Consider the following 26,238-nt stretch of genomic DNA (forward strand, 5'->3'; position numbering starts at 1 on the left):
CGACAGAGATCACAAGTAGGCAGAGAGGCAGGCAGAGAGAGAGGAGGAAGCAGGCTCCCTGCTGAGCAGAGAGCCCGATGCGGGGCTCGATCCCAGGACCCTGGGATCATGACCTGAGCCGAAGGCAGCGGCTTAACCCACTGAGCCACCCAGGCGCCCCTAAGTAACTCCTTTAATTGGTAACTTTTTAATTGGTAAAAGTTTACAAGGAGCTGTAGACTTGTTTTGATCTGTTTGCAGAGTTTTTCATTTCTTTTCACTTTTTGTTCTGGATAATTTCAAACATATTCAAAAGTAGAGTAAATAATATAGTGGATCTTCAGGTACCCATAACTCAGCATCAACAATTTTTATTTGTGGTGAATCTTGTTCACCTGTATGCTTCCTACTAGCTCAGCCTCCCCCTTGCTTTGATGTAAATGCCACAGTACCTGATGAGCTGAAAGTGTTTCAGGAAAAAGTGAAGATTTTTTTTTATAAAACAGGACTTGCATGAGGATCACCATGGCATTTATAGAAATGCAGATTTTTGAATGGCAAACAAATAACATTTTGAACGTATCAGAATTCTGGAGGTTGGCCTGGAAATCTGCATTTGTAGTACTTTCGTTTTGTGGTGATTTCTCTGCCCTCACAACATAAATATTTCATCTTGTACTAGAGATAAGATAAAATCAGTTATTTGATGGAAATCCTTTGGCTTGGGTAACTAGTGAGACTCAAGGGAGGAAGAACAATTTAGATTTTAAAAATTAATGTCAACATCTAAGTTCTGGGAGACTTCTGCTCCTGACCATGGTATGTGAATATCATTCTGAGGAATCTTCCTGTGAAAAGTAGGTATGTGATAACTGCAAAGCAATTTAAACACTGCAGGGCAGAACAGTTACAGCTTTAAACGCCCCCCCCTTTTTTTTCTAAATTTCAGCCCCTTCTCTGGAGGTCAGTATGAATAATGACCTTTATGTTTTATAAATATCCTGTATAAATAATCGGTAGAAACTGCGAGCTGGTAGCCTGATGGTCAAATGCCAGAGCTGTGAGCTGAGAGCCTTGTGGTCTCAGCCCCGGAGTGACCAGGGTTTTGCCTGCTGGAGCTTAGCTCAGCAAGGAAATTAAGCTAGAGCTGGCGTAACTCAGGGACATTCCTGATTCCCCAGGTGAGATGTGCGCATGAGAGTGTGAGAGCCCTGGATTCGTGACCTGCTCAGTAACTTTCAGGGTTGTTTCTTTCTGAGATAATATCGTGTCATTAACGTCTTGCTTTCAAAAAGTTTATTTTTCTTTTTTCTTTTCTTTTTTTTTTTTTAAGGTTTTATTTATTTATTTATTTGACAGGCAGAGAGGCAAGGTGCAGAGAGAGAGAGTGAAGTGGGCTCCCCACTGAGCAGAGAGCCTGATGCGGGGCTCCATCCCAGGACCCTGAGATCATGACCTGAGCCAAAGGCAGCGGCTTAACCCACTGAGCCACCCAGGTGCCCTCAAAAAATTTATTTTTCTAAGCTAGTTTATTTTAGACTAGCCTGGGATTTGTAACCCATTTTGTATCTTACTTTCCTTTCTTTTTTTAAAAGATTTTATTTACTTATTTGAAAGAGAGAGAGCACAAGCAGAGGGAGAAGAAGAAGCAGGCTCCCCACTGAGTAGGGAGCCAAGGATGAGGGACCTAATCCTAGTACCCTGGGACCATGACCTGAGCTGAAGGCAGGTGTTGAACTGACTGAGCCACCCAGATGCCCCTATTTCATATTTTCAACAAGCTCCTTTTTTTTTTTTTTAGCCAGTTGATACATTTGCTGTGGATGTATTGGTATGTACAAAATAGCCTTATGATGAGCTAAAGAAAGTACACAATTTAATCTCTGAAATTGCTACATTGTAATGATAGTATAATAAATCCAGTTTGATTAAGAACACATCCTGGGCTCACATACTAGTACAGATATTTCAGGACTGTTGTTTTTGGCAACACGTGAATGCCTTGGGTGGGAGAAAAATAACTGAGTTACAACCATCTATGATAGTGATTTTTGAGAGGGAAGTTGCTTTTATCCAAAGTGAAAACACTATTATTTAATATTTTAAAAGCTTATGGTTTTTTTTTTCCCTCCTTGAGGCCCATGTTCAAAGTCCGTCCCAAGAATGTCTTTTTGCCTTGTTTGTTCTACTGCCCAGGAGACTCTAGTTTGACATGATGACATCACAACCTTTAATTATAGGAAGTAAATCTCTAAGGCGTCTTAGATTTAGAAGGTCGAGGAGGATGAGTGTGCACTCATTTTGCACATTTGTAGTAGCTTCTTTAACCAGTTAGTAATTGTGAAATTGTGTAGTTTCAGCTTTTTTTTAAATTGTGAAACCAGACCCTTGTGGTTTATTGGTGGCCTCTCGGATGAGCTGCTGAATTTTCAGTTGAAAGTATTTTTCACATTACTGTTTCTTCCCCAAACCCCCGATAAATTCAGCCTGTGCTCCTTCCACAAGGGGGGAAAAAATCCTCTTCCTGGTTCCACCTGGCAGTGTGCCTGTGTAGGATGGTTCTCTCTGTGTCAGCAGCAATGGTTACTTTCCAAGGATCCCGCCTGCCAGTCACAGCGCAGAGCCCCACTTGACTCTGACTTCAGACTATTATTAAAAGGCAACACCAGGACACTGATTGCTAGTGAGGCACAGAAAAATAACAAACTTACCAAAATAGTCCCCTGGGAGTGCTCTACCGGAGGCCTGGGGCCCGGGTGCACTCCAGAAATCTGTTGTTTATCTTCGTTTTCTTTAAGAAAAAGAAAATTAACTTTACTTACAGGTACTTGTAGACTCATAAAATTTTGGAATTATGAATTCTTGTATAGAGGATTTTAAAGCTGATGTGCCAGCTTACAGGTGAAGGTCCTGAGGCCCAGAGAAGTTCAGTAGTGAGTTCGAGTCCATTCTGCTAGTCAGTGGCAAACAGAATCCAGAGGGAGGGCCCTTAACAGCCAGAACCCCACCGCACCGCCGCCATTCACCAAGTGCACTGCTTAGTACTTTCAGAATGCTTTCATTTGTGTGATACATACATGCACACAGACTGATTGCAGTCACTTCTCTGGGTATTTCTTTCTTTTCTTTTCCCTTACTTCCATCCATTCTTCCTTCCTTCCTTTCTTAATTCATTTGAGAGAGAGAGCACAGGCAGGAGGAGCAGAGGGAGAAGGAGAGAGAATTGTCAAGCAGACTCCACACTGAGTGCAGAGCACGACTTAGGGCTGGATCCCGCCACCCTGAGATCATGACCTATGCAGAGATCAAGAGTCAGTTGCTCAACCCACTGAGCCAACCAGGTGTCCCTGGTTATTTCTATTTACTATCTGAAAGTACAAAGATGATTTTTTTTTTTTTTAAAGATTTTATTTATTTATTTGACAGAGAGAGATCACAAGTAGGCAGAGAGTCAGGCAGAGAGAGAGAGAGAGAGGGAAGCAGGCTCCCTGCTGAGCAAAGAGCCCGATGCGGGACTCGATCCCAGGACCCTGAGATCATGACCTGAGCCGAAGGCAATGGCTTAACCCATTGAGCCACCCAGGCGCCCCAAAGATGATTTTTTTTTTTTAAAGATTTCATTTATTTATTTGACAGACAGAGATCACAAGCAGGCAGAGAGGCAGGCAGACAGAGAGAAGAAGGGAAGCAGGCTCCCCGCTGAGCAGAGAGCCCGATTCGGGGCATGATCCCAGGAGCCTGGGATCATGACCTGAGCTGAAGGCAGAGGCTTTAACCCACTGAGCCACCCAGGCACCCCCAGAGATGAATTTTTTTTTTAAGATTTTATTTATCTATTTGAGAGAGCTTGCGAGCCACGGTCTGGGGGCAGACTTAGAGGGATAGAGATTCCCAAGCCGACTCTACACTGAGAATGAGCCTGTCGCAGTGCTTGATCCCATGACCCTGAGATCATGACCTCAGCCAGAATCAAGAGTTGAGAAATCAAGAGCTGGTCGCTCAGGTGGCTAAGCCACCCAGGCACCCCCAGAGATGAAATTTAACAGTAGTTGTCATATAATTGATTCTTGAACTACTAAAGGTAATTGTTTATTGAAAATTAGGAAACTGAAGTGCAGACTTCTATAAACAGGCCCAAAACTCACATTAATGTTTAACTTTAAAAAAAAAAAATTAAGAATAACAGTTTAGGGGCACCTGGGTGGCTCAGTTGGTTAAGCATCTGCCTTTAGCTTAGGTCATGATTCTGGGTTCCTGGGATTGAGTCCCGCATTGGGCTTAGCTCTCAGCGGGGACTCTGCCTCTCCCTTTGCCCCCCCTTGCTTGTGCTCACTCACGCTCGCGCACTCTATCTCTAATAAAATCTTTTAAAAAATTAGTTTTAGTTTCCGCCTGTGAAATGAAGTTGCACTGTTTAATTAAAGGTGATAAAAATACTTCTTTTAGAAAATGTAATCATAAACTTGTTAACATGAGAAATACCATCAATTTATATGCTTTTGTGGAGGAATAGACCCTTTTTAAAATCTGCTGAGTGCTGCGGATCCCAAGAAAAAACGCTCATTGAGCAAATATTTTGTGTATACTTTTTAAGATTCACACAGATAGGTATTGAGAAACACAGAGTCGTAGACGAATGTCACTTTTCTTTTTCTCAGCTCTTTAAGACTACCTTCTTGATTTATGCCCTAAATCCCATCCTTTTCCAGCCCTGGCTTCCTTCCAGGGCTTAGTCATCAGGGACATCCTTCTTTGTCATCCATATTTTCTCTCCTGGGCCCCTTCTCTCAGTTAACACATAATACATAAGAGAACAACTCAACATATGTGATTTTCTGCAGAGCTTTAGTTTTGGATAGCTTTATTGGTATTACAGTGTCACATAGGTGCTGTGACCTTGGAGAAGCACCTTCACCTCTGCGTCACTCAGTTTCTCCATTTTATTTTATTTTATTTTTTATTTTTTTTAAAGATTTTATTTATTTACTTGAGAGAGAGACAGTGAGAGAGAGCATGAACGAGGAGAAGGTCAGAGAGAGAAGCAGACTCCCCATGGAGCTGGGAGTCCGATGCGGGACTCGATCCCGGGACTCCAGGATCATGACCTGAGCCGAAGGCAGTCGTCCAACCAACTGAGCCACCCAGGCGTCCCAGTTTCTCCATTTTAAAATGAGGCAAATAGTAGTACCTACCTCAAAGGCTTGTTGTGGGATTGGGTGGGTTTGGAATGGTGCCTGGCACGTAGTAAGCACCATTTAAGTATCAGCATGAATTATATAACCACTTGGGGCCAAACTCCTGTCATTTCTTGGGTTAATTGTAATATCAGAAATGTGTTCCCCAGTCACTTTACATAAAATAATGAATCTCCCCAGTCTGCTGCTTAATTTTTCCATATTGCTCATCACCGTCTGAGGTGCTATATATTTTTACCTGCTATATATTTCATCTGTCTCCCTGCACAAGAATGTAAACTGTGAGTGTGGGGTCTTCTAGATTCCCAGAACCTATAGCAATGCTTCTGTAGAAGATGCTTAGTAAACATTTGTTGAATGAAGGATGTGTTGGGCGGGACTTGCTGGCCCGTGGACTTCATAGTAGGGTGATGGGGCAGGTGTGTAGATAGGAGACACCCCACCCCCCTTGGCTCTTTTAATTATCTATAGCTCTTCTATCTTGTGCTGGACCCTTGAGTGTCTGGAGGCACCTGGTTATATTGGGTTAAATTATCATTGGGTCTATGTTTTAAGGATAAAGACGTATCAGTGAAGCATTATCAGAGAGGAAATCCTAGGTAATATTGCCTGCATGTACCATAGAATCTTGTCAAGGTCCGTGTCATAAGCAGTTTCTGGCTTCGTTACAAAGATAGTACTTAAAAAATAAAACTTTATCGTGGGGAATTTTGAACATACACAGAAGAGTATACTGAATTCTCTGTACCCGCCCTTAAGTCCCAACCATCCCTATGGCCATTTGGGCTGCATCCATCACAATCTGCTTCCTCTCTGAAGAGAGAACTTTCAAAGACATACAGCCTAAGAATACATTACGATTGTATTAGCAGGAGTTCAAATGAGATCTTAGGAAGCTGGAAAGTTTCTGAGACCATAGACTCTATATCAGTCTTATTGGAAAATTTAAGGAAAAGCTAGACATGTTTTTCTAGGGTATTTAAGGGCTGCCCTACCCGGGAGGTAAGGAGCACACATTTAGGTTGTTTCTCCCATCCTTTGGGTCCTGCTGTGCAGAAATTGTGTTGGCTAAGTGTTGTGACTCCTGTACTACCATTCATCTACCTGTACATTTCTCCACATTTCAACAGGAAGTCATATGGAAAGACAGAATGTCCTTTCCCTTAGATATTAGCCGGGCACTGAAGGGACCAGTTATGGGGGATGGAGCCCTGGGAAACCGGCCATGAGTTTCTACTTCTGGGACCAGATGCTGCCTGTTCCTGAGCTGGCTTCCTGGACTGCAGGAAAACCCTGATTCAGAGCTGTGGCAGACATCTGAGCATTGTCGGTGACTCCACAGCCTGACTATGACATCGACTTCATTAAGATTCTGGTTCATAAAATATCATCCCTGCCATGGTTTTCCCTGGGGTGGGGGCAGAGTCATCTCACAGGAGTCCTCTGTGAGCCTGACATTCCTTTGGCGGAACTGTTACCATGTTAGACAAAGTCCTTTGTGGTAGTCTTCATCCTCCTCGGTGTTTTTTAAATTGGAATGAAATGAAACTTTAGTAACAGTTCGGTGGAATAGGCTGAGAGAAACAGCAGCAACTTCATACAAAATGATCTCATTCACAGGTATTCAGTCAGTGCTCAAATTATATAACCTTTCTGCAAGTATGAGAGAACAGTTGGGTTGGCTGACCTTGAAAGTCATTTTTGAACAAAAAGAACACCACTGTGATTAGCACACAGTGCGGTTTGTTTTTCTAGGCTGTTGATATTCTGGCTTAGGGGTCTTTGTGGAATCTCTGATTCATCGGCTAGATCATCAATCCACTGTTTACTGTCTGTGTCCTTGGACATATTTAGTGCTAGGCTTCATTTTCTCTCTCTAATATTAGAATATATTAGGAGTGTTCTAGATTATTTAATGTTATTATAAATATGTTACACTAAGAGGCAAGGAAAACATTTAGTGACTTAAGATTCTGTGCACGAGAAAGCTTTATGATAGATGGGTGTGTCGTTTCGAGATTTTACGTCGAAATGTGTGATCTGCGATCATTGTCTAAATTTTTTCCCCCAAGTAGTATGCTGATGATTCACTTTACTCGGTCTCCAGGATGTGAAGCTACTTGTCAGGATATTGGAAAAGATCCAATTATTAGTCCTAACTTTACAGAAAAAAAAAGAAAAAGCCAAAACTTTGTATTTAGAAGTGGACTTTATGGGGTGCCCGGGTGGCTCAGTGGGTTAAGGCCTCTGCCTTCGGCTCAGATCATGATCCCAGGGTCCTGGGATCCAGCCCCGCATCGGGCTCTCTGCTCCGCAGGGAGCCTGCTTCCTCCCCTCTCTCTCTCTGCCTGCCTCTCTGCCTGCTTGTGATTTCTTTCTCTCTGTCAAATAAATAAAATCTTAAAAAGAAAAAAAAGTGGACTTTATGTCAGGAGCAGTTTGGAAGATCTCTGATCCCCAAATCCCCTGAGTTGTTCCGAGTTCCCTTTGTCTAGTCAGCCCAGTGGCCACCGGTTTTAACTGTTAAGTAGACACATAAATCTCTCGTGAATTTCCGGAGGCCAGAGAGCAGAGCAGAGAGAACAGAGGGTGACATCTGCCTCTGACACTTGTCTCACTGATCCTTTCCATTCCCAACCTGCTGCTTCCTGGGAAGCCAAAGAGGAAGGCAGCATATACTTATCCTGGGTGCTGCCCAAGATGGATCTCCTGCTGGGGTCGGGGGGTGCCCCTGAATTATTGGATGCACGGTGTTATGGACCTAACTGAGTTCCTGTCCATACCCAGCCCCCGCAGAAGGTGACAGTATTTGGAGATGAGTGAATAAAGTGAATTCACTTTATGAGATGAGTAAAAAAGTGAATATGTTAATATAAGGCCATTAACTCCTTAGTTGCTAATCTAATATGCAACATACAAAGAGATATCATGGATGTGCAGAAAGACCATGTGAAGACATAGTGTGAACACAGCTGTCTTCTGCAAGCCAAGGAGAAAGGCTCAAAAGGGACCAACCCTGCCACACCTTGATGTTGCATGTCCAGCCTCCAGAACTGTGAGACATTGGATTTCTGTTGTTCAAGTCACTGGTGTGTGCAGAACGGCTAGGGCGGCCTGAGCAGATGAGTACACGGTGTGTTCAGACTAAAGAAAACTCAGAGTCACATCTTAGAAGGCATCTGTTAAGGTTCCTTTTTTCTTCCTCCTCTTATCAGTGTCCCAGTGGAGCCCCCCTTGTGCTCTGGGCTTTCCCCTCAGCCCAGCATGCCCCCGGGGCTGCCGCAGGGGAGAGGGTCCCTTTGCATTCCTCCCTTGTGGGCGGAGCGAACCTGCTCTGACAGCTTCCAGTGAAGGGCAGCTGTGTGGAGAACACAGGTGTGAATAAATACTCATTATCACAGGAGAACATCAGTTGGGGGAAGTCTGCTTTTGGAAAAAAACTTATTTTTTAAAGAAAACAACTGAATAGTTACATTACTAAACATGAATTGCAAAATGGGTAAACAAGGAATGTGGAAGTTGTCTGTGACCTAGGGAATAAATGGTAAACTATTAATAGTGGGAGAAATCAGAACCATCCCAGTATAGGGCCTATTGGGGTGTGATTAGTAATGGGAGGAAAATCTTTGCCAGATAAGAGCATAAAATCACTGAAGGAATGCTACTTTTATAATCTTATTTGACCCTGGAAATAAAAGTTTCTTCTCATAACAAGTAGAAGATTTATGGATTTCTCTCTCTCTCTCTTGCTAATCTTCCCTCCCTTTCTCAAGCCTCTTAGTTGCTGTCTCTCTGACTCCATCCATGCCCCCTTCTGACCGAATCCAGGCTCTGTCCTGGGCCCTGGAGTCATTGCTGGAATATACAGACCCGGTTGCTGACCCCATTTAACTTGCAGTCTTGTGGGGAGGACACTTGGGCTTTTGAAACACTCAGTGCGAGAAACTCTACGGTGGACAGTACAGGCGCACTGGGGCTCCAGAGGCGGGGACTCTGACCCGTGGAACTTCGGGGACGCTTTCCAAGTTGAGATCTGAGTGGTGAGGCTGAATTAGTGGAGGGGGTGTGTCAGTGTGGGAGGTTCCTGGTAGGGGATATAAACTTGCAGACTCTGGAGGGGCAGAGGATCTGCCTGGATGGGCTGAGAGTGGTTCGTGGTAGATGAAACTAGATGCAGCAGAGAGTTAGGAGTGATGAGAGCCCAAGGCAGGGGCTTGGTAGCTGATGACGGCGGACGTTGGGACTTGTTACAGAGTGTGGGCATAAGGCTAAAGACCGTGGGAAGCCCCAGGACAAAATTCAAGAGCTGTAGAAGGATATAACAGCCTCTCCTCATCCCCCAGCCACCCGGTTTCCCTCCCCGTTGGTGGCCACTGTTGGCCAGGAGTATAGCACTGTGCACGCGCACACTGTTCTGATCTGTTCTCGTTTTGTCTTGTTTTCTTTTTAAACATATATCATAGAGATGGTTTGACTTGTATCCCTGCTCCCCCAAAGTCATATGTCGAAGTCCTAACCCCTGTGACCTCAGAGTGTGACCCTGTTTGGAGATCAGGTCTTTACCAAGGTAATCAAGTTAAAATTACATCTTTAGGCCCTAATCCAACATGACCTTGTGTTTATAAAAAGGGGAAATCGGGATGTGGAGACAGATCCGGAGGGAAGACCAAGAGAAGGGGACGCAAGGAGAAGATGGGCATCTCCCAGACGGCGGGAGAGAGGCCCCGAGTGCTTCCTTCCACGCAGCTCTCAGAAGGGGTCAGACCCGCCAGCACCGGCTCGTGGGCCTTGATGCCCAGTTTGTGGTACTTTGTTACAGCATCTCAAACTGATACACGCTCCTAGAGGAGGCAAGAGTATAGACTGTAAATTGTTACATCTATTCCCCCCCCCCCATTTAAACTTTTTATTTAATGGATGTGAAGAAATTCTTTAATAAATGGAAAACTTCAAACATACAAATCTGTGCAAGACCGGACAGACACGACTATTCTGACCTCCCCTGTGGCTTTCACTCAGCCTTTGTCAGCTCGTGGCTGTCCTTTTTCGTGCTGGCCCATCACTTCACTGCCCCATACTGTCTGAAGCAAATTCCAGGTCACTCTCTGTAAGAAGGTAAGGGACTACTTTTAAAAACATAATCACGTTATTATTATCACTCCTAGGAGCAGTGAGTCATACTTCCTTAATATGGTCAGTTACCAGTGTTCATTCAGATCTCCAGTTGTCTCAGATGTCCTGATCTTTTTGAGTTCGAGTCATGACTCCGATGGTGCCCATACCTCGCAGTCGGTCGCTCCGTCTGTTCAGCTGTAAAAATTTCCTCTTCACGTCTTTCTCCTTAACGTTCCTCGCAGCCTCTGCTGTGCCGATCACATTCTTGTGCTGGTATTTGATATGTTCCACAATTCTCTTTCTTTCCTGTGAATTGGCATTTAGAGCTAGAGGCTCGTCAGATACGGGCTTGGTTATTTCGTTATTGTTTGCTTTCAGTCTCCGGTTTAGCAGGTGGTGGTGGTTGTCTGTCGGGAGCCACTAATGTCCGGTTGTCTCTTTCTGCATTATTAACTTGATATAAATGTCACATTCAGCAAAATTATTCTCCTGTTTTTGTTCTTTTCTAAGCGACTATTTAAAAATGTAAACACCATTCTTAGGTCGCAGGCCGTACCCAAGCCAACAGTAGGCAGGTCATAGAGTCTCCGGATCCATGTTCCAATGTATATACATATTTGTGATGGAATAGGAAATATGTATTTGGCCTTTGTCCCCTTTCCTGGCACAAAACTCCTAAAACTGTTGTAATTTCCCCAGTGATGAAGTGATAGGAGCATCTCTAGTTATTAATAACGAGGCCCTTTCAACCACACTTGAGTTTATGCTAATGAGGTGACTCTTGGGTGTTCCTTCTAAAGAGCTTCAGGATGGGGAGTGGTCAGAGGAACAAATCAGGGGATTAAATGGTTTGAATTTACCACTGGATAACCAAACAGTAAATATGAGAAAACTTTTCTATAAAAGTGTATCAGCTCCTGACTGAGGAAAGAATAACAAAATTAGAATTATTGGCATTTTTAGTCCCTAATGGGCTTCCACAAACCATCACTTGTTTTTAATCTGTGGTCCTTAAGAAAATTTTATTTAATCCAAAAACGGATTCACAAGTAACTCTTTAGTTAATTACATAGGAGTTCAAGTTCTGATGGAGGCTCTAGGCAGGGATTTATAATGGTTGAATTAATAATCGGGTAGTACTCCTGGCTTACTCTGAGTCATTGCCGTGAAATTGCATTCTCCAAATTACTGGTCTATAAAACAGGTAATATATACCCACCTCTTAGAGTTTCTCAAGTTTTCTGCTTATTAAATCAAGCGCTAGATATCTATTAAAGTGGTTTGAAAACTGTAAAATGAAAACTCACAGAATGAGCTTTAGAGATGCCAAGTATTTTTTAATCAGTGTCTTGGGGAAACATACTAACTACTCCAAACCTCTAATTATCCTTGTTCTCGGTTGTAATCTGTAAAGCTGCCTAAAAGAGTAGAGACACCCCTGTGGTCATTGATGTTTTTCTTTAGTAGGTGATTGGTTCATTTTATGCATTTCTGAATGCTGTAGGCTGAGAATGTGGAAGGAAAGCTGTCTTTCTTCATAGTTTCCTAACTGTTGTAATCAGGAACCTTCCAGGGGCCCAGTTTGTAGTTTGAACCGCTGGGGCCTGGGGATTTTAGTTGTCGTTCCTCACATCTAGAATTTGCTTCCTCTCTGTGGTTTGTGCAAACGCATCTTAGCCTTCCAGCCTATTCACAGATGGGTTTGATTTCCTCATGTTATGGAAGTTTTCCTTTCACTGGTACGTTGAATTTTTTAAAGAACAGTGCCTTGGACTCATCAAAGAAAAATTACAGTAAATAAAATACTCTTTAAAAGTGGTACAGCTGTAAAAATTTCCTCTTGAGCCTACCTGGTGAATTTCTTCTTAGGTGGTAATTTGTAGAGGCCTTTCGGTGGCACTGGAGGACGGGAGGGTCCGTAGACCTCACCTACACGGAAGAAATCTCAAGAAATCTCGAGTTTGGGAGAGCAGATGCCCCTGCAGTGTCTTAACAGAAATAAGTACATTATCAAGGTGGGGCAAAACGCCTCGTAACTAGTTATTTTTAACACGAGTCTGACTTTTTCATGCCTACCTAATGACTCACAGAAGACAGTTTTATGAACCAGATAATTGAGCTGGCCCACAGGCAGTGCTCATCAAATTTTATAATAAATAGATAGTATGTGATGATAAAAAATTATGGGGGAAAAGGTAATTTAATACCCACTTTGTGGCGTTTGGAGGAGAGCCCTAGAAGTATGAGCTTTTAATTAATAGCAATAGACTTTGGTTCAAAGGACTTAGGTTAAGTTGTTTTTAAGTATTAAAAGTTAACCTCCTTGGGGCAAAACCATGTGGTATCAAGGGAAGTGAGGGGGGATTTATTCTCAGCACCCCTGGATCCAGAGTCTGGCCCTGCCGCTTTCCCGCTTTGTGTGTTTGGATTTATCATTGTCCTCGTCTGTGGTCACATCCCCTCAGAGGTGTTGTGACCATCAAATGGAGTAATATTATATTTTATCATACCTCAGATATGATTGATTATGACACACCCTTATTTTTGTGCCATTAAGAAAGAAGAAATGCTGCCAGTTAAACCAGCTTTCTTTGGAGTGTAAGATGCTCCTGACATTTAGGAAAGTTAAAGTGAGGTTGGACCAAACAGCATCTTAAAAATCAATAAAATACAGTGTATTATAAAAGTGCTTTGCTGCCTAAGCCTCAGGAGTCCTATTTAATCGTCATTATATGAGTCAAGGGAGTGAAACAAAGTTGTCAGAAGAAATACCAGTGGGAAGCAGAGGCCCTGCAGGATGAGAGAGCAGGTAGCTGCCAGAAGGAAGAGAGGAAGTGCCGTCTGTCTGGGCCCCCGTTCACAGAGAGGTCTTCTTAGTGGCTCTCCGCTTCGTACTTGGCTTTCCACGTTGGGCACGGGTGTCTGATTCGGGAGTCTTTGCTCTTAGGGGCAGCTGACTTTAGAGGAATCACCAAGTTATTTTCTGTGTTCAGTGTATGGATTTTCCTCTGTTTTAGATTTTTTGGTTTAGAACTTGAGATTTTTCTTCTTCTTCTTCTTCTTCTTCTTTTCTTTTTTTTTTTTTTAGGATTTTATTTATTTTAGAGAGAGAAAGCATGTGTGCACGTCGAGGGAGGCACTGAGGGAGAGAGAATCTCCAGGGGACTCCCTGCCGAGCTTGGAACCCGATGTGGGGGTCGATCTCACGATCCTGAGATCAGGACCTAAGCTGAAATCAAGAGTCAGACGCTTAACTGATGGAGCCACCCAGGCTCCGTCTGGGGCTTGCAGATTCTTGACAAGCCTTGGTTAACTGTTATTTTTTTAGTACAGACTTGAGCAAGGCTTCAGCCAGCCCGAGTCCTGCTTGCAACAGCACGGGTGTCAGCGTTGTCATTTCCCAGAGGGACCTCTTGTTATTGGAAAGGAATTTAGTCCTGTTTGCTCTTGATTTTAGACTTCTGTGCTCTTCACTGAGGTCATGCTATATACAGAAATGCATTTTGCGGGGCACCTGCCCGGCACAGTAAGTTAAGCATCCAGCTCTTGGTTTCAGCTCAGGTTTTGATCTCGGGGTCATGGGATCAACTCCTGCATCGGGCTCCATGCTCAATGTGGAGTCTGCTTGAGATTCTCTTTGTCTCTCAAATAAATAAATAAATCTTAAAAAAAAAAAAAAAAAGGATGTGTTTTGACCACAAAGGAGTTTGGGTTAGTTCTTACTTTCTTCAGGTGGTATAGTTTCACTTCAGGAAAATGGTGACATCATTCCTTTACTTGTCTCCATGCTTCCTCTTGGTGCCCTGGAACATCAAGCTTACCTGTATATCACAAAAAAGCAAGTGGGGTGGGGGAGTTTATTTATAATCAAACACCACTAGGTGAGACATCACAATTCACCCTAACAAAGAAAAGCTTCAGAACAGCCCTAGTTGAAAATGATGTTTTTGGGGTTTTTTTTAAGATTTTACTTAATTATTTGACAGACAGAGATCACAAGTAGGCAGAGAGGCAGGCAGAGAAAGGGGGAAGCAGGCTCCCCGCTGAGCAGAGAGCCCAACGTGGGGCTCGATCCCAGGACCCTGAGATCATGACCTGAGCCAAAGATAGAGGCCTTAACCCACTGAGCCACTCAGGCGCACCGAAAATGATGTTTTCCACATAACTCTTTACTGAAAGTAAAGTTGCGTTTTGTTTTGTTTTGTTTTGAAAAACACTTTTTCGTTCTAAGCTGGAGTCCCCCCACTTGCATGCGAAACCCAGGCCCCAGGCTTCAGTTTGCAGACCCCTGCTCTGGTAGGAGGTAGGAGGCTGCTTACTAGACCAAGGTTCCCTGAAGAAGTGGCTGGCTCTAAAACTGGAGTGGGAATAATAGAAAAGTCTGGAGCTTCTGGTAGTACCAGAAAATGAGACAGTGTTGGAGAGAGGGAAAGATGTCCAAAAACCCCGTAGTCAGCTTGAAAGGGCCAAAGCTGGAATAATTTGAGCTACAAAATAATTTTAACAGTGGACTATAACCTAAAGAATATAAAATAAATGTCTATGAGTTCATAGCTAAATAATGACCAGATAAATAATTGAAGGAGAAGCGACAAATCCTCCTTATGGAAGAATTCCAAGTAATAAGTGTAGAAAGGACGAGGGAATAGAAGATCACCGTTAGAATGTTATAGTGGTAATTATGGCAGGTAAAGCGCAGAGACAAAGTGCCAAGCTTTAGGGAGACACGGGGTGTTTGCACAGCCTCAGAATGTTTCCCAAATAAGATTTTCTGTGGCATTTTTAACATCTATCTGCAAGTTCTGTAGTATTCCTCCTTCCAAGGTGTGCAGTTTAAATCCTTTTCCCAGTGAGTGCCTGGGTTTCGTCACCCACTTTTAAGGAATACATGAAGGGGGAAATTGGTAACTTCTCAGTGGTGACACCTGGGCCAGGAGTTGGGGGGTTCACATCACTGGGAGTAAGTTGTGCCAGTGCTGTGTGCTCCTGATGTGATGAGAAGAATAGTTTGCTCTGGTATTCTAGATTCTTCCTGCCTATCTGTAACCTCAGTCCAGTCATTAAGCAGACAACATCAGGCAGCCCAGACCGAGGAACATTCTACAAAATGCTGACTGGCACTCTTCAGAAGTGTCCAAGTGACGACACTCGAAGGAAGAGTGAGGAAGCTCAGGGCCTGGAGGAGTCAGAGGGGCAGGAGGAGTGAGTGCAGCGCTGGTAGCCTGGGTTGGATCCTAGAAAAGAAAAGGGATGTGGGAAAACTGGGGGAAACCCGAGTAAAGTTGGAAGTTCATTTAATAGTGCTGTACCGTTTTGATTACTTTGCTGTGAGGACATAAGATTTGGAAGCCCGGTGAAGGGTGAATGGGGGTGCTTGGGGTGTTCCTGCAGCACCTCTGTAAATCAAAAATTGTTTCCATATTCAAAGTTTGTTTTTTTTTTTTTTTAAACCCTGACTTCTTATTCTGGATTGGTCATATACTTCCTCTTCAGCATCTAGGCATTATTTTCTTAATTCTTGGGTGGGAAATCTATTGATTTGATTTGCGTATTAAAGTTGAGTCTGGAATGTCCATGTTGTTAATGTGCTTTATACATTAATAGTTCTTTCTCTTTCTAGGGGAGGCACCTGCTGCGGAAGTCTCATCTTTTGTGATCCTGTCTGTGTGCAGTTTACTGGTATTAATAGTGTTAATTGCAAACTGTGTATCCTGCTGTAAGGACCCGGAAATAGACTTCAAGGTGAGTGCAGATGGTGGGAACACTTCAGCTCAGGTCCATGATCCCAGGGTCCTGGGATTGAGCTCCACATCGGGCTCCCTGCTCAGTGGAAAGCCTGCTTCTCCCTCCCCTACTCCCCCTGCTTGTGTTCCCTATCTTGCTGTGTTTCTCTCTGTCAAATAAATAAAATCTAAAAAAAAAAAAAAATCCTCTGATATATTTATCAATAGATACATGGGCTGCGTAACACCCAGGGCCTCGGGAGCAGGGGCGGGCAGAATTTTTCTGGAAGGGCCAGACAGTAAATATATTCTGCCATTGTAAATAGGCAGTCCTGGGGGCTGGACGTTCTCTGTCACGAGCCCTCCGCTTCAACCCCACCATTGTCGCGCTTCCTCAACATGGGCATGAGACACAAAGCCTCAGGTTGTGGCAGTGTGCCAGTAAAACTGTATTTACAAACACCAAGGTGGCTTGGATTGGGCCACCAGCTGTAGTTTGCTGACCTTGCTTCAGAGCATTATCGACAGTAACCACTTGCCTATTTTAATTTTCACCAAGTGAGGAATACAGAGTGATTGAATTCACTTGCTGTGAGGCCTGTAAGGAAAAGCAGGCTGATTTTTTTTTTTCCCCTCCAACTTTTATATGCTGGTGCATTGTGGTTGTGAAGATTATCGAGGCCAAGGGATCCCCAGTGTGTTTTGCATATGAGAAAGAGCATCTTCCATTTTACCTGAACCCTTGAGTTCTCGGTGGAGGAGAGAGAATGGTACCAGTTGTAAATTCTGGTGGGGGTAGGGGGTGGTGGGGAATACTATAGAAGGGCTGATGTTTGAGCTGCAGATGGGTGGAATCTGCTGGAAACCAAGTGGGATATCACGCTGTAGAGTTTAACCATATGCCTGCTGGTGTGCGTTAGGGCTCAGCAAATACTCGTTAAAGAGGAATTCTTGAAGAAAAAGAAGGAAGCACACAGAGAAAATGATCACTACTGTCCAGCCCTGCCAGTTGTCCTGGGGCTGTCCAGGGGGCCCCGAGGACCACTGGTTCAAATTGCGGGAAAAAGCTGTCTTCTAGCTACAACCCTCTTTTTAGTGGACGCATGAACCTTCTTTGTAGACCTCACACTATTTCTGTGTTTTCTCTACCTTGAGTGTGACTGCAGCTCCGAGAGATAAGATGTGTTGTCCTTTTGGCTCAACACTAACATTACACATGTGGAAAGATGAGAGCAGAGGGAGGCTGAAGGAAAGGACTTACTAGCACAGGCCATTTTCCCTCGAAGATTCTACCTCAAGCATACATAGGGTTTTATTCACAACTTCAGCCCCCAGGCCCTAGAATCACTACAGACACGTCTGTGGGAACTTAATGACTGCATGGGGGCACGGTGGTAGGCAGAGCACCTCTGTCCCTTGACCCTCAGTCTTGCTGAGGGACTGTGTACAGATACCTTGTCTTCTGGGGACAAAGATCAAGTGTGATCAGTGTTGCTGAAACTGAAAGCCAGGCTCTCTCAAATGTCGTGATGCCTCATTCTTGCCTTCGATTGTTCTGACCCGACTAGGTCTCAGTATTGACCGAGGGAGTTTATTGTGATTAGTGTTTCTGTCAGGTGTACCCAGATGGTTCTGGTGCATGTGGCCCCAGGAGCACACAGTAAAGAGGATCCTCTCCAGCTGTCTAAGCCATGACTGAAGGCGAGTGTCCATTCCTTTAGATTTAGAACTGGACAGTGTTAGAGACTCGGTCCCTTGGAAGTCGTCTTACAGACCAGGAAGCTGCTGCCTCGCAGTGGAAGCGACTTGCCAGAGTGTATCTGGGCAGCCACTTGATATAACTAGAATAGTGACCCGGGCTATTCTCTGTAGCCCCATGTTTATTATTACACTGCTTTACTTCTCTGAATCCTCAACATCATTGGCTGCCCAATGGTATGTCATGATGCTGCCAGGGTTTCAATTGGCATTGTTTTTAAGGTAGGAGTGATGGGTAAAGTGGGGTTTTTGGTTTTGTTTTTAGATTTATTTATTTTTAGTTACCATATTATGTATAATTTGTTTCAGGGGTACAGGTCTGCGATTCATCAGTCTTACACAACCCCCAGCACTCACCACAACACATACCCTCCCCAGTGTCCATCACTCAGCCACCCCATAAGATTTATTTATTTTAGAGAGAGGGAGAGGGAAGGCAAGAGCAGGCGGGAGGGGCAAAGGAAGAGGGAGCGAGAAACCCAAGCAAACTCCGTGCTCAGCGTGCAGCCCAACACAGGGCTCGATCTCACGACCCCAAGATCAGACCTGAGTCGAAACCAAGGGTCGGACGCTCAACCGACTGGGCCACGCAGGCACCCCAAGTCTTTTTTTAATGCGAGAAGCTTTAGGAATGTCCAAAGGGGAATCGAGCAAAGCTCTTGCATTCAGAGGTGCTTCATGGATTGAAGTTATGGTACTTGTTCATCCTGCCCCCTGTCTATTACAGATAGCAATAAATGTCCTAATGCATTTGACAACATAGATGGCAGATATGAGAATAATGTCCCACAAGCATGTGAGAACATATATACTATATCAGAGAAATCTACCCTTACAACTCCTGGTTTTTCCCTTGTAGGGGTTGGAGGTGCAGCCAGGGGAGTTTTAAAGTTAAAGAAAACCAGACATTCTCTCTGTGTTAATAGTACATACATGCTACACAGCTTTAGACCTTCATTCAGACACCAATGAGTTTTCTACCCAGTTTAGTAATTTTTCTAATGTTACTCTTCCCAGAGAAACAGGACTTCCAAGAAAATATCTTCCCTGAGTCTTTTAACTATCCTTATCTTACCTTGATTAAAATCCTATTTCAATTAGATGCTCATATAGCGTTTTAAAATAAAACAAATCTGTTTGGATTCCATATGCAAAGAGATTTGTGAAAGTGAATAATAAAGTATAGCTAAACTTCTAGTAACTTAAAATTTCCAACCTAAAAGAGTATTTCCATTTGAAGTTCCATGGTCATTTTAGAAAAGTTTGCATTTAACTTCAAGCTCTCAGTTGAAGTAGTTGCATAAAGTATGTATAATTTATTTTTAAACCTTGTTGATTCTGCTGTTTGGCATTGGAGAACACAATTATATATATTTTTTACTTAAGTAGGTACAAACTGGGGGAAAAATTTAAGACTGTATGTTTCAGATGAGTGAGTAAATGCTCTTGTCTCCGATGTTAGCATATGTTTTTAATATTTGCTCTCAGGCTGGTTTATATCAGATATAACCTTGCTCCTCTTTTATTTTAGGAATTTGAAGATAATTTTGATGATGAGATCGATTTCACACCACCAGCAGAAGATACTCCCTCTGTTCAGTCCCCGGCAGAAGTTTTCACACTTTCAGTACCAAATATCTCACTACCAGCTCCGTCCCAGCTCCAGCCTTCTGTAGGTAAGGCCTTACGTCCCAGCGTCATGGTTTCGTGAATCGTTTCTCAAGAGGTGAGAGTGGGAACCTTGATGCTAACCATAAAGATGCTTGGATTGCCTCTCTCTTCTGCTTGCGTATTTCTCTTCCTCCTGCTCCCTGGGGAAGCTGAATTGTAGTGGTCTGGTCCAGTGCCTGCCTGCAAAAGCTGAGTCCTCTGCTTTTGGCCCCTGAGTCTGATATCAGAATAAACTGGTCTCCTCTGTTCATTGAAATGGAACACAGAGCTCCTGGCCTTTGCTTTTGTAGTTCTCGTCACTGCTCGTCTCGCTGAGTAGGACACTGCCGTCTTTCCCCCGGATGTCCTGTGTTTGGGGAGGAGGGGTATATTTGGATATGTGAGTTGGATTGACTTTTCGTCCTGAGGTAGAGGTTTGGTTAGATGTTGATCGATTTATTGTTGTAAGATAGGATATGACTGGCATTTTGAGCATCAGGGATCTCTGAGATTTCTAAGAGAAGGCTGTGGGGTCTTTGTGCCATTCCTGCCTCTTGTGGTTCTGCATACAGTGGTGTAAGTTGAGGGCAGCGTAAACCCGAGTTGATTGCACTGCTGTAGGCCTACGTGACTAAGAGAAGACATAAGATAAAATATGACACAGCTGATGCATTTTCTATAAAATATCTGTATGGTTAGGTATATTTAATATATGCAACATTAAAAAACTAACATGTAGTATTTACCTTTAATTTTAGTAAATAACAATACCTTTCCTTCAACCAAAATAGTGAAATTTAACAGGAGTCTAAGATACCCTTGGGATCACTTAAGTAACTTAGGTATACTTCTCTCTAGATGGAAGTAATTTCTCTTCTCTTTGCTTTTTTTCCTTTTTAAGATTTTATTTCTTTATTTGTCAGGGAGAGGCAAAGAAACAACACAATCAGGGGGAGACGCAGGCAGAGGGAGAAGAAGGCTCCCCTCTGAGCAAAGAGCCCAATGTAGGACTCGATCCCAGGACGCTGGGATAATGACTTGAGCCGAAGGCAGCTGCTTAACTGACTGAGCCACCCAGGCGTCCCTTCTCTTCATTTCTTGATCATAGGCTTTCCTTTGTACTTAAGGGAGACCCTGAGGGACTTCTCTAGGGCTTTTATCTTCTTGGAATCTTAACACTAGTGAATTCATTTCAAGTAATAGAATCCTGACTCAGATTAGCATACACAGAAAGGGGACCTTTTTTGATGCTAGAACCAGGTGATGGGAAGAGTAGGGGTTAGGCAGACCTTAGAGGCAACTGGAGCTGGGAACTTGGACACCATCATGCTTTCCTTTGTTCAGTCCTTGTTTCTCTTCTCTTTGCATATCAGCTTAAATCCTACACACCACCTTCTTTCCCCGGCTCGGAGTGTGGCTGCTGCCAACTCCAGGTGCAGATTCTTGTAGCTTTACTACCAGACGAAAAGAACATCTCTCTCCTCGACCAGAAAGAAAACCCTTGGAGAGCCATTCTGGTTGGCTTCCCCTGAGTCTGGCAGTGTTGACCCCTTACTGTGGACAAGAAGGCATGACAGAGAAGAGCCTGATGACTTCTGTCCAAGATATAGTGGGGATGGACCAGAGCACGGTCATGGTCACAACAGAAATGGCAGTGACCTGGAGAGCCGTCCTCATTACATTCCTACACCTTTCTGTGTTTCTAGAACCCTCTATTCTAAATTCCTTCTTAATAGGAAGAAATTCTTTTCAATTTCTCTGCACAGAATAGTCACAGAATATTTTTATGATCTTGGGATAGAAAAGGGCTTTCCAAGCTTGAGACCAAATGCAGAAACATAAAGGAAAATATTGCCAAGTTTGATTCATAAAATGAAATATTCTGTATGGAAAAAGAGACTAAACAAATTTGACCAAGTAGTAAAATATTTGTAAACAACAAAGAAGGTAAAAAAAAAAAAAAACCCTCATATTATTAATATATACTAAGTTTACAAACAAATGTAGAAGAAGAGGAACACTTGAATAGGAAAGAATAAGTCAAGGATGTGAAAGGAGAAATTCATGAAAAGAAATTCAAATGGCCAATAATAAATAGGAATTCTATTAATTAAAGAAATACAAGTGTAACGTAAGATGATAACAGCTAAACAGAGATGAGAAGAAAGGAAGCAAGGTAGTGATGGGTGAGGGATGTGTGTGGGCAACAGGCCCTTGGACACTCCCTGCTAGCAGGACTGTAAATTGATAGAGACATTCTTTCCCAAGGGTAGTCTGTGATAATATGTATCCAAATGTGTTTACCCTTGATCCTGCAGTTCCGCTCTCAGTAATTTAGATCAGTATGCAAATAAATACCTACAAAGGAATTTATTGCAGCATCAGGTTATAAATGTGTGTTGGTAATAACTTGCTAAGTTATTTTAAGCCCATCCAGTGAGTATTATGTAGTCCTGTAAGAGGAGGAAAGGTATTCATGATAAAGTGAAAAAAAGTACACCATATATTCAAGAGCAAATCTAGAAGAAACTCTGCATGTTTTTCCTTTATTTTGTTTTTAAAATGTATTTTATTTTACAAATACATAATATATTCATACAGTTCAAAAATCAAAACATAAAAAGGTATATGTAGTGAAAAGCCTCTAATCTTTGAATCTGACCTCAGCTCCTACCTTCACTCTCTGTACATAACCACTCTTCTTTGTTTCTTATACATCTTTCAGACTTTCTTGATATAAATATTCCCATTTACGTGCCCCTTTCCCCCCACTGCCACAAAACACAAACTTTTTTACTCATGGGACACGGTAAATTCATTATTATGCATCTTGCTTTTTTCACTTACAGATGTACCTTAGGGATTTTTCCATATGCATAAAGAGAGTTTATTTATTCCTGCTAACAAACTTCTACTATTTAAATTGTATGGACTTAGCACAATTTATTTAACCTATTAATGGATATTTGGGTTGTTTCTAATCTTGTGCTATTATTTCTAATCTTACGCTATTAAAAATAAAGCTTGTACCTGTGTTGTTTTGCTCATTGATGTTGGGCTGGTATATTTGTAGAATAAATTTTCAGAGGCGGTCAAAGGTACATAATTTGGGGGAATATTGCCAGCTTAAAACCTCCACAAGGAGTTGTGCTAATTTATGTTCCTGCTATTTGGATGTCAAATGATATATCTATTACTATTGAAGCTAAGTTGGTATCAGTTCAAATTAGATTGTTATAAATTTAGAGTGATAACTGTAATCTCCATGGCAACCACTAAGAAAATAACTAGTAAATATGGAAACAGAAAATGAATAAGAAATCAAAATGTACACTAAAGAAAAATTAGTCAAATATACATGAAAAAAGAGTTTTTTGATGTTTCCTGATTTTAATACAGCCGAATTTAACAGCCTCTTAAGCTAGAAATGCAATCCCTCTCTCTTTTTGTGTAATTTTAAAAATTAAATTTTTTTTTTTAAGAGAGCTTTTTATGTCTCAAGAAATCCTTTCCTCTTCTGTGGTCAAAATGATACTTAACTACTTTTTTTTCCTACAGTGTTTTGAGGTTTTGCTTTAACATTTAAATTAATTTAAATCCATAACCCACCTTGAGTTAATTTTTGAGTATGGTGTTAGGGAACCCATGAATCTTTTTTGGTAGATTACTGTGCTTTTCTCAGCTTTCTTCACTGATTGGTCCTTTCATTCTTCTCTGCTTTTTAGTTCCATATGTAGGGGCGCCTGGGTTGCTCAGCCAGTTAAATGTCTGTCTTTGGCTCATGTCAGGATGCTGGAGTCCTGGAATCAAGCCTCACGTCGGGCCCTTGCTCACTGGGAAGTCGGCCTCTCTCTCTGCCCCTCTCTCTTGCTCTCTCTCTCTCCCAAATAAAAACAGAACAAAAAAACCCCACCATATGTGTATGTGTCTGTTGCAGGCCTTCTGTACTATTTCAGTAATTTGTCAATTCCTTGTTCCAGTACCACACGGTCTTAATTATTTAATAGCTTCACAATAATGCTGTGATTTGCAAGTTTTTCTCCCATTCTGTGGGTTGTGTTTTCACTCTTTGGATAGTGTCCTTTGATATGCAAAAGTTTTAAATTTTGATGAAGTCCAATTTATTTTTTTCTTTTGTTGCTTGTGCTTTTGTGTCATACTTAAGAAACCTTTGTCAAACTCAAGGTCATGAAAATTTTCACCAATATTGTCTTCTGTTACTTCTGTAGTTTTACCTTTGAAATTTGGGTCTTTGACCCATAAATATTTGTATATGGTATGAAGTAAGGTTCCAGGTTCATTTTTTTACAGGTGGGTAGCTTGTTGCCTCAGCAACCATTTGTGAAAAGACTGTTTCCCCCATTGGCTTATCTTAGCACCTTGTTGAAAATCAGTTGATCATATCTGTGTTTATTTCAGGACTCTCAATCCCAGTGATCTGTATCTATCTAGCCTTATGCCAGTATCACAGTGTTTTGGTGATTATAGCTTTGGAATTGAGACGCTTATGAATCTTCCAACTTCGTTTTTTAAGAATGTTTTGGCCATTCAGTCCCTTGAAATTTTATATGATTTTTATTTTATTTATTTTTTAAAAAGATTTTTTATTTATTTGAGAGAGAGAGAGAGAATGCACACACAAACGAGGGAGCAGCAGGCAGAGGGAGAGGGAGAAGCAGACTCCCCGCTGAGCAGGGAGTCTGAGACATGGGGATTAATCCAGAACCCCAGGACCATGACCCTAGCTGAAGGCAAACGCCCAACTGACAGAGCTACCCCACGTATGAATTGTAGGATCAGTTTTTCCATTTCTGCAAAACAGGCCACTGGGATTTGTGTGTTTACCATTTTGATTCCCTTCTCATTCCCTTTTGTTTATATTTTTTTAGATATTTTCTTAGGGATCACAACTACCTTCAATTTATAACAGTTGTGTTTCAATTGATACCAACTTTTAGCATCAGTACCATATAAAAACTCTGCAATTCAGTCCTTTTATGTTATCACAAATTACATCCTCATATCTTATGTACCCATTAACATAGATTTTTCATTTTTTAAGTTTTTTTTCTTTAAAGATTTTATATATTTGTCAGAGAAAGAGAAAGAGCGAGTGAGTACAAGCAGGGAGAGCAGCAGGCAGAGGGAGAAGCAGGCTCCCTACTGATCCAGGAGCCCACTGTGGGACTCGATCCCAATACCCTGGGATCACAACCCAAGCCGAAGGCAACTGCTTAACCAACCAAGCCACCCAGGCATCCCAGATTTATAATTTATGTGTCTTTTAAATCACATAAGAAAATAAAAGAAGAGCTGCACACCAAAAATACAATAATGCTGGCTTTGATATTTACCTCTGTAGTTTTAACAGTGATCTGTATTTGTTCATATGACTTCCAGTTACTGTTTAGTGTCCCTTTACTTTAGCCTGAAGGACTCCTTCCAACATTTCTTGAGGGCAGGCATAGTGGCAGTAATCTCCCTAAACTTATGTTTATCTGGAGATATCTTAATTTCTCCTTAGTTTTTTGGAAGACAGTTTTGTCGGGTATAGAACTCTTGCTTAATGGTTCTTTTCCTTCAGCACGTTACAGGTGACATCCTGCTGCCTTCTGGCCTCCATGGTTTCTGGTGAGAAATCAGTTGTTAATCTAATCAAAGATCCCTTATATATGTACAAGTGGGTCCCTTTTGGTGCTTTCAAGATTCTCCATCTTTGGTTTTTGACGGTCTGATTATGATGTGTCTCAGTATGCGTTTCTTTGAGTTTATCTTACTTGGAATTTGTTGAACGTCTTGGATGTGTAGATTCAAACCTTTTATCAGCTTCAGACCTTTTTTTACTGTTATATATTCAAATATTCGTTCTGTCCCCCCTTCCCCCTCTTTTTCTGGGGCTCTTATGTGTATATGGTTCCTTGGTGCTGTCTCACAAGTCCCTTAGCCTCCGCTCATTGATTTTTTTTTTTTATTATTCTTTTTTCTTCTGCTCAGCCTGGATAATTCTATTTGAACTCTCTTCAAGTTCACTGCTGCTTCTCTCTGCTCCCGTCTTTGGTTGAACCCCTCTAGTGAATTTTTTTGTTTCAGTTATACTTTTGGCTCCAAATTGGCATTTGGCTCCTTTTACTAATCTGAATCTACTTACTGATCTTCTCTACTTATCAGGACATCATTCTCTTGGTGCCCTTTAGTTCTTTGTCCATGATTTCCTTTTGCTGTTTGAGCGTGTTTAAGACAGTTGATTTAAAGTCTTATCTGGGACTGCCCGGGTGGCTCAGTGGGTTAAAGCCTCTGCCTTTGGCTCAGGTCATGATCCCAGGGTCCTGGGATCAAGCCCCGCATTGGGCTCTCTGCTCAGCAGGGAGCCTGCTTCCTCTCTCTCTGCCTGCCTTTCTGCCTACTTGTGACCTCTGTCTGTCAAATAAACAAAATCTTTTAAAAAAAAAATTCTTACCTGGTAAGGCCACTGTCTGTCTTTTCTCAGGGACACTTTCTTTTACATTTCCTTTGTACCTGTGAGTAGACCATGCCTTCTTGTTTCTTTGCATGTTTTGTACTTTTTTGTTGAAAATTGGACCTTTTTGAATAATACGATATGCTTAGAAGAAGAAAGAAAACAACAAAAAAAGCATTCTTTGGTCTTTGCAGTTTAGCTCCATGTTGGGACACTCCTTATCCAGGCTACTTACAACTCTGCCTTGTCATCACCTCCTGCTTGTGCTGGGCATGACCTGGCTAGAGATGAAAGTTTACTTCTTCTCAAGCCTTCCATGAGTGTGTGTCCTTCCCTGGGCACGCAGGTGGCTCTCAAGGTT

The 26,238-nt window shown here is 42.3% G+C and overlaps 1 protein-coding gene across 2 annotated transcripts in view; it reads left to right on the forward strand.

The window, feature by feature from the left end:
• Positions 1-26,238, forward strand: part of LMTK2 (lemur tyrosine kinase 2) — an 80,051-nt gene that overhangs the window by 8,499 nt on the left and 45,314 nt on the right. For both annotated transcript variants that reach the window (XM_059414405.1, XM_059414407.1), the window contains exons 2-3: positions 15,910-16,031; positions 19,302-19,446. In XM_059414405.1, coding sequence (XP_059270388.1) covers positions 15,910-16,031; positions 19,302-19,446 — 267 coding nt within the window. The remainder of the gene's footprint in view (positions 1-15,909; positions 16,032-19,301; positions 19,447-26,238) is intronic.

Source organism: Mustela nigripes, chromosome 11 (assembly GCF_022355385.1).
Source record: "Mustela nigripes isolate SB6536 chromosome 11, MUSNIG.SB6536, whole genome shotgun sequence".
Lineage (NCBI taxonomy): Eukaryota > Metazoa > Chordata > Mammalia > Carnivora > Mustelidae > Mustela > Mustela nigripes.